The 15472-nt window shown below is 44.7% G+C and overlaps 1 protein-coding gene across 5 annotated transcripts in view; it reads left to right on the forward strand.

Annotated features, from left to right (window-relative positions):
* Window positions 1-15472, forward strand: part of LOC146808638 (uncharacterized) — a 261011-nt gene that overhangs the window by 103034 nt on the left and 142505 nt on the right. For 4 of the 5 annotated variants that reach the window (XM_085623667.1, XM_085623668.1, XM_085623671.1 and 1 more), the window contains exon 2: window positions 12123-12180. In XM_085623667.1, coding sequence (XP_085479793.1) covers window positions 12123-12180 — 58 coding nt within the window. Of the gene's footprint in view, window positions 1-9125; window positions 9150-12122; window positions 12181-15472 lie in introns of those variants that run through there. The other variant, XM_085623670.1, reaches the window with a different exon arrangement.

The raw sequence follows: 15472 nt of genomic DNA on the forward strand, positions 1-15472 counted from the left end.
CAGGAGTGTTGGGGAGTGATTCATGCATGGGTGAGGGTTTCCTTCTCCTGTGTGCTTGTAACCAGGAGTGTTGTGGGGAAGTGATTCATGTATGGGTGAGGGTTTCCTTCTCCTATAAGCTTGTGAGTAACCAGGAGTGTTGTGGGGGAGTGATTCATGCATGGGTGTGGGTTTCCTTCTCCTGTCTGCTTGTAACCAGGAGTGTTGTGGGGCACTGATTCATGCATGGGTGTGGGTTTCCTTCTCCTGTCTGCTTGTAACCAGGAGTGTTGTGGGGGAGTGATTCATGTATGGGTGAGGGATTCCTTCTACTGTGTGCTTGTAACCAGGAGTGTTGGAGGAGTGATTCATGTTTGAGTGAGGGTTTCCTTCTCCTGTGTGCTTGTAACCAGGAGTGTTGGGGAGTGATTCATGTATGGGTGAGGGTTTCCTTCTCCTGTGCTCTTGTGAGTATCCAGTAGTGTTGTGGGGGAGTGATTCATGTATGGGTGAGGGCGTCCTTCTCCTGTGTGCTTGTGAGTAACCAGGAGTGTTGTGGGGGAGTGATTCAAGTATGGGGGAGGGCTTCCTTCTCCTGTGTGCTTGTAACCAGGAGTGTTGTGGGGGAGTGATTCATCTATGGGTGAGGGTTTCCTTCTCCTGTGCTCTTGTGAGTATCCAGTAGTGTTGTGGGGGAGTGATTCATGTATGTGTGAGTGGTTCCTTCTCCTGTGTGCTTGTAACCAGGAGTGTTGTGGGGGAGTGATTCATGTATGGGTGAGGGCTTCCTTCTCCTGTGTGCTTGTAACCAGGAGTGTTGTGGGGGAGTGAGCCGTGTATGGGTGAGGGTTTCCTTCTCCTGTGTGCTTGTAACCAGGAGTGTTGTGGGGGAGTCTTTCATGTATGGGTGAGGGCTTCCTTCTCCTGTGTGCTTCTAACCAGGTGTGTTGTGGGGGAGTGATTCATGTATGGGTGAGGGCTTCCTTCTCCTGTGTGCTTGTGAGTAACCAGGAGTGTTGTGGGGGAGTGATTCATGTATGCGTGAGGGATTCCTTCTCCTGTGTGCTTGTAACCAGGAGTGTTGTGGGGGAGTGATTCGTGTATGGGTGAGGGTTTCCTTCTCCTGTCTGCTTGTAACCAGGAGTGTTGTGGGGGAGTGATTCATGTATGGGTGAGGGATTCCGTCTCCTGTGTGCTTGTAACCAGGAGTGTTGGAGGAGTGATTCATGTATGAGTGAGGGTTTCCTTCTCCTGTGTGCTTGTGAGTAACCAGGAGTGTTGTGGGGAGTGCTTCATGTATGGGTGAGGGTTTCCTTCTCCTGTGTGCTTGTAACCAGGAGTGTTGTGGGGGAGTGATTCATGTATGGGTGAGCGCTTTCTTCTCCTGTGTGCTTGTGAGTAACCAGGAGTGTTGTGGGGGAGTGATTCATGTATGGGTGAGCGCTTCCTTCTCCTGTGTGCTTGTGAGTAACCAGGAGTGTTGTGGGGGAGTGATTCATGTATGGGTGAGTGCTTCCTTCTCCTGTGTGCTTGTGAGTAACCAGGAGTGTTGTGGGGGAGTGATTCAAGTATGGGTGAGGGCTTCCTTCTCCTGTGTGCTTGTAACCAGGAGTGTTGTGGGGGAGTGATTCATCTATGGGTGAGGGTTTCCTTCTCCTGTGCTCTTGTGAGTATCCAGTAGTGTTGTGGGGGAGTGATTCATGTATGTGCGAGTGGTTCCTTCTCCTGTGTGCTTGTGAGTATCCAGGAGTGTGTTGGGGGAGTGATTCAAGTATGGGTGAGGGCTTCCTTCTCCTGTGTGCTTATAACCAGGAGTGTTGTGGGGGAGTGATTCATGTATGGGTGAGGGTTTCCTTCTCCTGTGTGCTTGTAACCAGGAGTGTTGTGGGGGAGTCTTTCATGTATGGGTGAGGGCTTCCTTCTCCTGTGTGCTTCTAACCAGGAGTGTTGTGGGGGAGTGATTCATGTATGGGTGAGGGCTTCCTTCTCCTGTGTGCTTGTGAGTAACCAGGAGTGTTGTGGGGGAGTGATTCATGTATGGGTGAGGGATTCCTTCTCCTGTGTGCTTGTAACCAGGAGTGTTGTGGGGGAGTGATTCATGTATGGGTGAGGGTTTCCTTCTCCTGTCTGCTTGTAACCAGGAGTGTTGTGGGGGAGTGATTCGTGTATGGGTGAGGGTTTCCTTCTCCTGTCTGCTTGTAAACAGGAGTGTTGTGGGGGAGTGATTCATGTATGGGTGAGGGATTCCGTCTCCTGTGTGCTTGTAACCAGGAGTGTTGGAGGAGTGATTCATGTATGAGTGAGGGTTTCCTTCTCCTGTGTGCTTGTGAGTAACCAGGAGTGTTGTGGGGGAGTGCTTCATGTATGAGGGAGGGTTTCCTTCTCCTGTGTGCTTGTAATCAGGAGTATTGGTGGGGGGAGTGATTCATGTATGGGTGAGGGTTTCTTCTCCTGTCTGCTTGTAACCAGGAGTGTTGTGGGGGAGTGATTCATGTATGGGTGAGGGATTCCGTCTCCTGTGTGCTTGTAACCAGGAGTGTTGGAGGAGTGATTCATGTATGAGTGAGGGTTTCCTTCTCCTGTGTGCTTGTGTGTAACCAGGAGTGTTGTGGGGGAGTGCTTCATGTATGGGTGAGGGTTTCCTTCTCCTGTGTGCTTGTAACCAGGAGTGTTGTGGGGGAGTGATTCATGCATGGGTGTGGGTTTCCTTCTCCTTTGTGCTTGTAACCAGGAGTGTTGGGGAGTGATTCATGTATGGGTGAGGGTTTCCTTCTCCTGTCTGCTTGTAACCAGGAGTGTTGTGGGGGAGTGATTCATATATGGGTGAGTGCTTCCTTCTCCTGTGTGCTTGTAACCAGGAGTGTTGGGGAGTGATTCATGTATGGGTGAGGGCTTCCTTCTCCTGTGTGCTTGTAACCAGGAGTGTTGTGGGGGAGTGATTCATGTATGGGTGAGGCGTGAGGCGTGAGGGCCCCCTTCTCCTGTGTGCTTGTTAATAACCATGAGTTGTGGGGGAGTGATTCATGTATGGGTGAGGGTTTCCTTCTCCTATATGCTTGTGAGTAATGAGGAGTGTTGTGGGGGAGTGATTCATGAATGGGTGTGGGCTTCCTTCTCCTGTGTGCTTGTAACCAGGAGTGTTGTGGGGGAGTGATTCATGTATGGGTGAGGGCTTCCTTCTTCTGTGTGCTTGTGAATAACCATGAATTGTGGGGGAGGGATTCATGTATGGGTGAGGGTTTCATTCTCCTGTCTGGTTGTAACCAGGAGTGTTGTGGGGAGTTATTCATGTATGGGCGAGGGTTTCCTTCTCTTGTGTGCTTGTGAGTATCCGGGAGTGTTGCGGGGGAGTGATTCATGTATGGGTGAGGGTTTCCTTCTCCTGTGTGCTTGTGAGTAACCAGCAGTGTTGTGAGGGAGTGATTCATGTATGGGTGAGGGTTTCCGTCTCCTGTGTGCTTGTGAGTAACCAGGAGTGTTGGGGAGTGATTCATGCATGGGTGAGGGTTTCCTTCTCCTGTGTGCTTGTAACGAGGAGTGTTGTGGGGGAGTGATTCAAGTATGGGTGAGGGTTTCCTTCTCCTATATGCTTGTGAGTAACCAGGAGTGTTGTGGGGGAGTGATTCATGCATGGGTGTGGGTTTCCTTCTCCTGTCTGCTTGTAACCAGGAGTGTTGTGGGGGAGTGATTCATGTATGGGTGAGGGCTTCCTTCTCCTGTGTGCTTGTAACCAGGAGTGTTGTGGGGGAGTGATTCATGCATGGGTGTGGGTTTCCTTCTACTGTGTGCTTGTAACCAGGAGGGTTGGAGGAGTGATTCATGTTTGAGTGAGGGTTTCCTTCTCCTGTGTGCTTGTAACCAGGAGTGTTGGGGAGTGATTCATGTATGGGTGAGGGTTTCCTTCTCCTGTGCTCTTGTGAGTATCCAGTAGTGTTGTGGGGGAGTGATTCATGTATGGGTGAGGGTGTCCTTCTCCTGTGTGCTTGTGAGTAACCAGGAGTGTTGTGGGGGAGTGATTCAAGTATGGGTGAGGGCTTCCTTCTCCTGTGTGCTTGTAACCAGGAGTGTTGTGGGGGAGTGATTCATCTATGGGTGAGGGTTTCCTTCTCCTGTGCTCTTGTGAGTATCCAGTAGTGTTGTGGGGGAGTGATTCATGTATGTGTGAGTGGTTCCTTCTCCTGTGTGCTTGTGAGTATCCAGGAGTGTGTTGGGGGAGTGATTCAAGTATGGGTGAGGGCTTCCTTCTCCTGTGTGCTTATAACCAGGAGTGTTGTGGGGGAGTGATTCATGTATGGGTGAGGGTTTCCTTCTCCTGTGTGCTTGTAACCAGGAGTGTTGTGGGGGAGTCTTTCATGTATGGGTGAGGGCTTCCTTCTCCTGTGTGCTTCTAACCAGGAGTGTTGTGGGGGAGTGATTCATGTATGGGTGAGGGCTTCCTTCTCCTGTGTGCTTGTGAGTAACCAGGAGTGTTGTGGGGGAGTGATTCATGTATGGGTGAGGGATTCCTTCTCCTGTGTGCTTGTAACCAGGAGTGTTGTGGGGGAGTGATTCATGTATGGGTGAGGGTTTCCTTCTCCTGTCTGCTTGTAACCAGGAGTGTTGTGGGGGAGTGATTCGTGTATGGGTGAGGGTTTCCTTCTCCTGTCTGCTTGTAAACAGGAGTGTTGTGGGGGAGTGATTCATGTATGGGTGAGGGATTCCGTCTCCTGTGTGCTTGTAACCAGGAGTGTTGGAGGAGTGATTCATGTATGAGTGAGGGTTTCCTTCTCCTGTGTGCTTGTGAGTAACCAGGAGTGTTGTGGGGGAGTGCTTCATGTATGGGTGAGGGTTTCCTTCTCCTGTGTGCTTGTAACCAGGAGTGTTGTGGGGGAGTGATTCATGTATGGGTGAGCGCTTCCTTCTCCTGTGTGCTTGTGAGTAGCCAGGAGTGTTGTGGGGGAGTGATTCATGTATGGGTGAGCGCTTCCTTCTCCTGTGTGCTTGTGAGTAACCAGGAGTGTTGTGGGGGAGTGATTCATGTATGGGTGAGTGCTTCCTTCTCCTGTGTGCTTGTGAGTAACCAGGAGTGTTGTGGGGGAGTGATTCATGTATGGGTGAGGGTTTCCTTCTCCTGTGTGCTTGTGAGTATCCAGGAGTGTGTTGGGGGAGTGATTCATGTATGGGTGAGGGCTTCCTTCTCCTGTGTACTTGTAACCAGGAGTGTTGGGGAGTGATTCATGTATGGGTGAGGGCTTCCTTCTCCTGTGTGCTTGTAACCAGGAGTGCTGGAGGAGTGGTTCATGTATGAGGGAGGGTTTCCTTCTCCTGTGTGCTTGTAATCAGGAGTATTGGTGGGGGGAGTGATTCATGTATGGGTGAGGGTTTCTTCTCCTGTCTGCTTGTAACCAGGAGTGTTGTGGGGGAGTGATTCATGTATGGGTGAGGGTTTCCTTCTCCTGTGTGCTTGTGAGTATCCAGGAGTGTGTTGGGGGGAGTGATTCATGTATGGGTGAGGGCTTCCTTCTCCTGTGTGCTTGTAACCAGGAGTGCTGGAGGAGTGGTTCATGTATGAGGGAGGGTTTCCTTCTCCTGTGTGCTTGTAATCAGGAGTATTGGTGGGGGGAGTGATTCATGTATGGGTGAGGGTTTCTTCTCCTGTCTGCTTGTAACCAGGAGTGTTGTGGGGGAGTGATTCATGTATGGGTGAGGGATTCCGTCTCCTGTGTGCTTGTAACCAGGAGTGTTGGAGGAGTGATTCATGTATGAGTGAGGGTTTCCTTCTCCTGTGTGCTTGTGTGTAACCAGGAGTGTTGTGGGGGAGTGCTTCATGTATGGGTGAGGGTTTCCTTCTCCTGTGTGCTTGTAACCAGGAGTGTTGTGGGGGTGTGATTCATGTATGGGTGAGCGCTTCCTTCTCCTGTGTGCTTGTGAGTAACCAGGAGTGTTGTGGGGGAGTGATTCATGTATGGGTGAGCGCTTCCTTCTCCTGTGTGCTTGTGAGTAACCAGGAGTGTTGTGGGGGAGTGATTCATGTATGGGTGAGTGCTTCCTTCTCCTGTGTGCTTGTGAGTAACCAGGAGTGTTGTGGGGGAGTGATTCATGTATGGGTTAGGGTTTCCTTCTCCTGTGTGCTTGTGAGTATCCAGGAGTGTGTTGGGGGAGTGATTCATGTATGGGTGAGGGCTTCCTTCTCCTGTGTACTTGTAACCAGGAGTGTTGTGGAGTGATTCATGTATGGGTGAGGGCTTCCTTCTCCTGTGTGCTTGTAACCAAGAGTGCTGGAGGAGTGGTTCATGTATGAGGGAGGGTTTCCTTCTCCTGTGTGCTTGTAATCAGGAGTATTGGGGGGGGGGGGAGTGATTCATGTATCGGTGAGGGTTTCCTTCTCCTGTGTGCTTGTAACCAGGAGTGTTGTGGGGGAGTGATTTATGTATGGGGGAGGGTTTCCTTCTCCTGTGCTCTTGTGAGTAACCAGGAGTGTTGTGGGGGAGTGATTCATGTATGGGTGAGTGCTTCCTTCTCCTGTGTGCTTGTGAGTAACCAGAAGTGTTGTGGGGGAGTGATTCATGTATGGGTGAGGGTTTCCTTCTCCTGTGTGCTTGTAACCAGGAGTGTTGTGGGGGAGTGATTCATGTATGGCTGAGGCTTTCCTTCTCCTGTGTGCTTGTAACCAGGAGTGTTGTGGGGAAGTGATTCATGTATGGGTGAGGGCTTCCTTCTCCTGGATGCTTGTAACCAGGAGTGTTGTGGAGGAGTGATTCATGTATGGGTGAGGGTTCCCTTCTCCTGTGCACTTGTGAGTAAGCAGGAGTGTTGGGGGGGATTGATTCATGTATGTGTGAGGGTTTTCTTCCCCATGTGTGCTTGTGAACATCCAGGATTGTTAGTGGTGGTGGTAACCAGGAGTGTTGGTGGTGGGGGGTTATTTGTGTGTGCATGAGAGGTTCTGTCTCCTGTGCTCCTGTGTACTTGTGAGTATCCAGGAGTGCTGGTGGTGGGGGGGTGATGATTCATGTATATGTGAAGGTTTCCATCTCATGTGTGTTTGTGAGTAACCAGGAGTGCTGGGCGAGTGATTCATGTATGTTTCATATTCACACCCAAATGAGTGGCAACATTGCAAAAAGAACATGAGTAAAGTCAATGTGACACGTATATAACAAGAAAAGATAAACAGAGAGCGCCTTCCATTTATTCTTTGAATATTCATTCAAATTCTTCTATGAAAAATACAGTTGTGTGCAGCCAACACGTTTCGCCTGGTTAGAGGCTTCCTCAGGGCAAAAATCCAGTGTTATATTCTGAGAAGTAATACTGGGCTCAAATCAAACTGCGTCATGATTCACAAGCAATTGTCCTGAATAAATTCTTGTGAAAAACTAGATAGACAATGGTGGCAAGGGAGCTTTCCGCCGCACCACTACGTGGGTTAAATACAGTAAACAGTTCACTTGTTAGGATCCTTGATTTATGCCCACCTCTAAAAGCCAGCCACCATAAATGGCCTTCATTAAACAACCTATTTACACAAGTAGAGAGGCAAATAACCAAGGTTTTCAACAGTAATTGCATCTTAATGTCAGTGTTACGAAACAGAAAAGTACGATGTGAGAGGTCTGATGTTCTTTACAAAAATCTTGTACTTTTTTTATTCAATCTGTATCAATCTATACAGTTCGATACAGCCAACGCGGTTCGCCCACAATACGGGCTTCTTCAGGGCTGTGGACTTGACAAACAAAACTGTCAAACAGAAGACAGTGCACATAAACATCAAACAAGGCTCACATATATATATATATATACAAATACACAGTCACAAATCCAATTAAAATCTCAGATTACAGTGCAAACGGTGGACACACAAAAAGGATGTTTTAAGTTTCTTTTTTGGCTACTACACATACTTCACTAGACTAATGTGCATTATTAAACACAGAGAGTTACAAAGTATACATAGACAGGGACCGCCTTCAGATGAAATCCTGTTAAACAGTGGGGTACATCCTGTAGCACAAGTAGAGTCACGGTATGTTCTCTCATATATTTCGTGTGCATGTGGAATGCGTAAAAGAAGAAAAACAGCGCAAGGAGGGACTGATACCTATATTACTCAAGATCATAAAGTGCAAGGCATCCCCACTGACTGACACCATCTCTTATATCTTATATAAAAAGGATTCTAAAATCAATGTGCTCTAACAAGACATCTGCTGCTTCAAAAGCTTTACTATTATAACGGGCACCCTCTCTTACACCTGTCATCGTCATCATCAATTGAAATGCAAAATAAATGTCACCGTCAACTTCTATCGTCCTTGCGAACGAAAGTGTTACCACCATTGAAGCAGACCGTGTAATGCACCCTCAGCAGCTATCATTCGCCGGTACAGTATTTCACCCTCGTTCAGGTCAAAATCTGAGGTATGTACACCATCTATAGTCAAAGGGCATCATACTCGGCGCAATACCATTGATCACACATGTTAATTAATTTAAAAAGGGGGGGGTCGGGTCGCATGCTGCACCTCCATGATCAATCCATAACTCGTGTCCTCAAGGTGAAGTGATACATGAATCTCATCCATTAAGCAATTCATTTGCATTTAGCGTATCAACATATATAACCTTAATATATGTTCCAGCACATTTTTAGGTTTCGCCTAGGCAGCGCATGCGCTGTCTCGGTGAAAGATGCTGTATACAGTATAGTGGGGGGAAGCTCCGCCCACTTTCCGGCCATACATTTTATTGGCTGTACTGAAAAACCCTGCATTTTCATTGGTTTTTGGTGTTTTTGTCCCGCCTCCTGACTGCTATGCCATCATTTTTCCTCTTCCGAGGCTATCAGCCCCTTTACTATTAAAACCGGTTTGGTTCCCTGTCTTTCCCCGTTCCCTCCCGCAGACTGTAACTTTTTTTTAACGCAACCACCCCACACCCCCTCCTGTTCGTGCTTTCTGTCATACCGGCACTTCCATTTAAAATGCAATAGGACTCGGGTAAATCCGAGTCCTATTGCATTTTCAGTGTTTGTTTGTCCCTTGATTGGTTGGTGCCATTGCACTATATTTTGCCTGGCCTGTCCTAATGACATGCGCAATACAAACGCTGCCTTATATTCTACGCATGCGCCAAAACTCAACACGTTCGTGGATTCCCTGGCTCTCACAGAAGCTGCAGCTCTACCTGTCGGTAACAGTCTTTAGTTTTAATTTTTTAATTATCGGTCTGCCAATTGCGCTGTTGGCGATGTGGTGTTACATAATTTGTTTTTACAATGCAGCCCCTCTCCCCAGGGCGACGCACTTAAAGTTTCAGCCGCTTTTATTGTGTTTTTAAAATTAACATGGGGACGCTTCACATGCTGCCATGGTCGTAACTTTAATCTGCAGGTCGTAGGTTCCAGGCCCCACGTTAGGATCCATGTCCTTCCCTGAGTATGTCATAGCTGGCTATGCACGTTCTGTGCAACCGGCTATATGGTCATATCTATAATCACTGCGTTTCTTAGGCGCGTGTCTTTATGCCGCCCGACAAGCCTCTATTCACATGACCCTATAGCCTTGTAATTGAGCGGCGCAGCCCACCCCATTACCCAAATCCCGGTAACTACATACAGAGCCCATGTACTGTCCCAGATTATTTACTTATCCACAGTCTTTGCCTTCCAATGTCCCCTCCCCAATACTCTGTGTGGCTATATAGTCCGACCCCATCCTCAAGGCGGGTGCAGTCTCTGTCCCAACTCCGGTAAGCTCTGGTGCGCACACTGCCTAGTAACACCCTATGTTTTCTACTTTATATGTACATCTACCCCCCCCCCCCCATTTATTGTAATTTCTGCAGATTTTATGCACGCCCAAAGTGTATGTTCTGCGAAAGATGAGTGCATAACCAGTCTGTGCCTCCACAGGCTGCGTGTGCACATACATCCACATGTAATTGCCATCTGCGGGCTACGTGAACACATCTGCAGTTCATGTCCTCCGATAGGTTGTGTTCACAACGCCAGTCTCTGCACCTGTAAACTGTGTGCACACCCATAGCGCACAATCTCCTATTGCTGTGTACATATGCACCGTCCCTGTTCTCTATGCACTAACCTATTTATGATGGCCCAGCACTTAATTCTCCAGGCTCAGGCAGAATAGGTTACCCTTGCACAGCCTGTCACCTTCCAGGTCTAGTGTACACATCCACAGCTGTGCCCCAAGCACAAATAACTTGCTCTACCCGTACATCCACAGCTATTATCCTCCTCGGGTTGTATCCGCAGACCATGCCCTCTCCATACTAGATACACAGCCATGTTGCCCATGCACACACCAAGACTCCCTTTTTGTGTGTGCATATCCGGAGTCCATGCTATTTTCCCTTTTTCTGCTGTTGCCATCCAACAAACATCATGGGGCAGGGCAGAAGATCATTGATCATGTACCGGCTGCCATTCACTTCATACGCAGAGGTTGGCAGAATTCACAGCTGGTAAAACATGCATAGTTATGACCTGCAGAGACGAGTGTGTGAGCGGCTCGTGTGCTTAGCATAGATGTGGGTGGCATCTCTCCTCATATGATATCTGAACAATTTTAGCAGCGTTGGTTACATCTGTCCTAATGACATGCACATGTTGTACCATATTTTGCCTTATTAGTGTATGATTTATTACCTACACACACTTGTGCTAAAATGCTGCATATAACAGAAGGAAACGTGACACCCAGTTGAGGTAATAAATCTGAGCTGCAGGGCCATGCAATTGAGAGAACGGAATATCACAGTGTGCAGTGTAAGGGGAAGTACTGCAGGTGTATGTATATACTCTTTAACACATTTTACGTGCCAGTCGCCTTAAAGTCAACAGTCTCTGCATAACAAACTGCTCCCCACTACATATGTCAATGTACAATCCGCATGCAAAAGCAAGGGCCAAGGGCAGAGTCATCTAATATGTTATGCCATATGCGCATTATCATACAAACTGTGCTGAAGTGTACTTACAAGACCCAGTGAGAACATAATCCGCAAAGAAGGCCAGATGTTGCTAGTAAACGCTATACTAATGCAATTTACAATAAATACTGGCAGTGCTCGTTCCCAGTTTAAACAACCAGGTGCTCACATCAACATAATCTTACTCACATAAAGACACGCTCTTACACTGCTTGCATAAATATGTGACACGGGCAGCTCTATCCCTACTGTCTGGTGGTGCATACTATCTGATTTATACACAGCCCTATGCTGGCTGTCCTTGACATGTGGGTCATAGCAGTCCTCATCCAGGGCCTCTTTCCACTGCACACCAATGGCAATTTGCACTCCGAGCACTATTTTCTCAAATACCTTTCTCCTGCCTGCTGTTGCAGGCAGGGCATGCTCTCTCCTAATGCTTTTTTTAAACATCTTCATAGCACGGGTGCTGAATGCATTTGCAATACAATAGGTCTTACATTTACGAGAGTTTTTATCTATTGCCATTGTAAATGACAATGCCTTTTATTTATCTTTTTTTAAAAATTCATAAATAAAAGGCATTGTCATTTACAATGCCAATAGCTCAAACGCTTGTAAATGCGAAACCGATTGCATTGCAAATGCTTGTTTAAGTGAAGCTGGCAAACCACCTATGCGTTGGAAAAATTGGCATAAGGCCTTTGAGAACTATTTAGTTGTCATAGATGGGAAAGAATACAATGCAGAAAGAAAGAAGGCAATAATGTTTTAGTTTGCTTGGAAAAGCTGGGCAGGAGATTTTCGACAGTCTACCTGAATTTGACAATGCACCAGGTAAGTTCATATCGCTTGATGAATATCAGGAGGCGGTTAAACGTATGCGAAAACAATTTTCAGAGGAACCTAACATTATGGTTGGCAGGCATAGGTTTGCAATGCGTAAACAATCTGAGAATTAATCTATCAAGGAGTACATTGCAGCTTTAAGGGTTCTTGCATCAAACTGCAAATTTAATGAAATGGTAGACACATACATCAGAGACCAAGTCGTATTTCATTGTTTTAAAAAGAAAATCCATTTAGGATGCCGTAACCCAAGTCTACAAGAAGTTATTGACATTGCCAAGGGAATAGAACATTCAATGTCATCTTCTAAAGTATTGTCAATTGAGAGTGCAAATACAACTAATGTTTTTGCTTTACAGGAGAAGAAGAGATTTGAACAAAGGTGTGATGAGAGAAATAAAAGAAGAGCAAACGAAGGTAAATCTTGTGCATGTTACAGGTGTGGTTCAAGAAATCATTTGGCAGATTATCAAGGTTGTCCTGCTATTGGCAAAAAGTGTATTAAATATAAGAAATGGGGCAGTTTGCAACTTCTTGCAAAAATACTAAAAGCAATATGAATAGCAAGGTGAAGATTAATAGCATAGAAGAATTTGATGAGGAAATATGCTCAAATATTGTTTTAACAGTTGATGCTCCAGATGGGAAAATCGTTGTACTATTATATTGAAAGAAACTTATGTGAATCCAAAAGCATTTGGTGACTTTGAAATAGAGATGGTTGGATATTTTGAGGATTTTTTGGAATTTAAGGAAAGGGTGATCAAAACTAAAATTTATGTTGTGGAGAAAGGACGTCACATAGTTGGATGGAAGGACCTGGCCAAACTAGGAGTCGTTTTAAAACCTGGAGCAGCAGAACCAATTGTCCTCAACGAAAATTTCACTGGTAATATGCTTATTCCTAATGTAAATGTAGATTTGGAATCTGTTCTTAAAAATAATAGAGAAGTGTTTGCTGATCATATTGGATGTGTTAAAGGATTCGGACATAAAATAAAACTAAAAGAGGGAGCTATACCTATTATACAAAAAGTTAGATCAGTTCCACTCTCAGTGAGAAAAAATTGAAAGAATTGTTACGTAAACTCTGCGAGGATAATGTTATAGAGCCAACAAATTCATCGGAGTGGGTTTCGGCTATCGTAGTTGCTAAAAAAAAAAGGTGGTGAGAGCAGACTCTGTGCTGACTTGAGATCAGTTAATAAGAACATTGTTTTGGATTGCCACCCTCTACCGAAGATACAAGAAATCTTGGCATCCACTTCCGGTTCAAATTTTTTTTTGTTTATTGATCTCAAGTCAGCATACCACCAGATTAAATTGGCAGAAGAATCAACATATCTTACTACTTTTATAACACCTAATGGCACATATAGATATGTGAGGTTACCTTTTGGCTTAGCATCTTCTGCTTGTGTCTTACAAAAATTGATGGATATTTTATTTAAAGATGTTTAAGTAGTTGAGAAAGTTCAGGACGACATACTGATTCATGCTAAGAATGAAAATGAACATAACAAGAAACTAAATACAGTTTTGTCAATCTTAAAAGAAAGAGGTATGACGGTTTCTAAGGATAAGTGCAATTCTTTACAGAAAATTATAGAATATTTAGGACATCTTCTGACAGAAAAGGGAATCAAACCTAAGAATGATTTGGTAAAAGCCATAAGAGATGCGACTAGACATTGTGACTAAGACACTCTGAAGTCATTCATGGGTCTTAGTGAGTATCACTCACGATTTATTTCTGGGTTTGCAGATAAAGTTGAATCTTTACGCAAACTTTTGAGAAAGGGTGTAAAATTTGAATGGACAAGAATACAGGATGTTGCATTGGAGGAGGTTAAAAAAGCAATTGTTGAGTCGCCAGCTTTGCATCCTTATGATGCTAATAGGCGTAATACTGTAACTATGGCTGCAAGTGGTGTAGGTATTGGTGCCGTTTTTAGTGAAAAAAAAGGAAATGAGGAGTACACAATTGCATACATTTCAAGAAGATTAAAGAGTGCAAAATATTTTTATAGCACCATTGAACGCAAAACTTTGGCATGCGTCTGGGCCATTGAAAAGTTGAAAATGTATTTATGGGGAAAGGAATTCGAGATAGTCACTGATCACAAACCTTTGATTTACATGATGAATGGATGTGGAAGAGGCAATGGAAAAGCTTAGTCAAGATTGCTCAGACTCCTTGCAAAATTTTGAGAATTTAATTTTAGTATCAAATACTTACCGGGGGGGTTTAAATTGCAGAGCAGACTTTCTGTCTAGGCTACTGATTGTAGAGAATGAGGATGAATGTATGGAGGATACTGAGTGTGTATTAGCACATATTGGCGCCGTTGAGATGTGTGAAGGGGCCATAACTGATTCAGAGTGGAGAGATTGTCCTAATAAAGACTTTACCTTACTAAAGGTGAAAGACTATGTAACAGGAAAATGGCCGCCTCAATGGAATCTTAGTCAGGAATTGAAATGTTAACTTCAGGTGGCAGATGAGCTAACTGTGGAAAATGATTTGTTAATGAGGCATGACTTATTTATTCCACCTATTTTTTGGGGGGAGAAAATTAACTACTTTAGCACAAAAGGGGCATCCAGGTTCAAGTGCAACCAAGAACCTTTTGAAACAGTATTATTGGTGGCCAGGTATGAATGCGGAAGTTAATATGCATGTCGAGGTTTGCAAGGAATGTTTAAGTGCAGGCAAACATTGGAAGGTTAGCAAAAATAAAATGCATTTGGTAGAAATACCTGATGGACCGTGGTTGAAGGTAGCTATTGATTTTTCAGGTCCATTTTCTTTTCTTGACATAAGTTGTAGATATTTGGTTGTTTTGACTGATTATTATTCCAAATGGATTCATTATGCATTCTTACCTAACATTACAGCTGAAGTTATGATTGAGTTTCTCCAAAACAAATTTGCAATTGAAGGTCAACCAAAAGTAATTGTATCTGACAATGGAACACAACTTGTATCTGAGAAAATGACAGGATATTTGAATAGATCAGGAATAAGACAGTCCTTCGTCTAATGGGCAGGTTGAATGTACAAACAGATTTTTAAAAGAGGGTGTGCAATAAGCTGTGGCATCACACTTACCTGTCAAAGAAAATTTGCGTGAGATGGTAAGCAGTTATAACAACACTGTAAATGACATCACTAAACAAACTCCATTTTTCCTGATGTGTGGTAAAGAGTGCAACACCGTGCTTACTCCTAAATTTGAATATTTGTACATGGAGAGCACAAAATGTAACAAAATTGATGATAAACAAATAAAGGTTTGAGAGAAAATAATTGAACGACAAAAGTTAACAAAAAAAATGCAGCAACATAAGCAACAAGGCTACTGTCAAAGTAATTGAAAAGGATGATTGGGTTATTGTTAAAAAAACCACAAAAGTACTAAGGGTGAATCAAAGTACACTAAACCATATAAGGTCTTGGTTGAGCAAAAGTGATGTGATCAAATTAAATCCTGGACAGGAAGAAATATTAATGTCTAATAAAAAACACAGTTTATGTAGTGAAGAACAAGATGTTTGGGAATATTCTGGAGATAGATGTAGAGAGTATATGTTTGAATCTAATATAGATGAGAATTAAGATAATTATACTTAGGAAACACAACACAATGGGGTGTTACTAAATCCCAACAACAGAGTTGGTGTTTGTAATGATTCTTACAATTCCTGT

This window comes from Triturus cristatus, chromosome 8 (genome assembly GCF_964204655.1).
Source record: "Triturus cristatus chromosome 8, aTriCri1.1, whole genome shotgun sequence".
NCBI classification, from domain to species: Eukaryota; Metazoa; Chordata; class Amphibia; order Caudata; family Salamandridae; genus Triturus; species Triturus cristatus.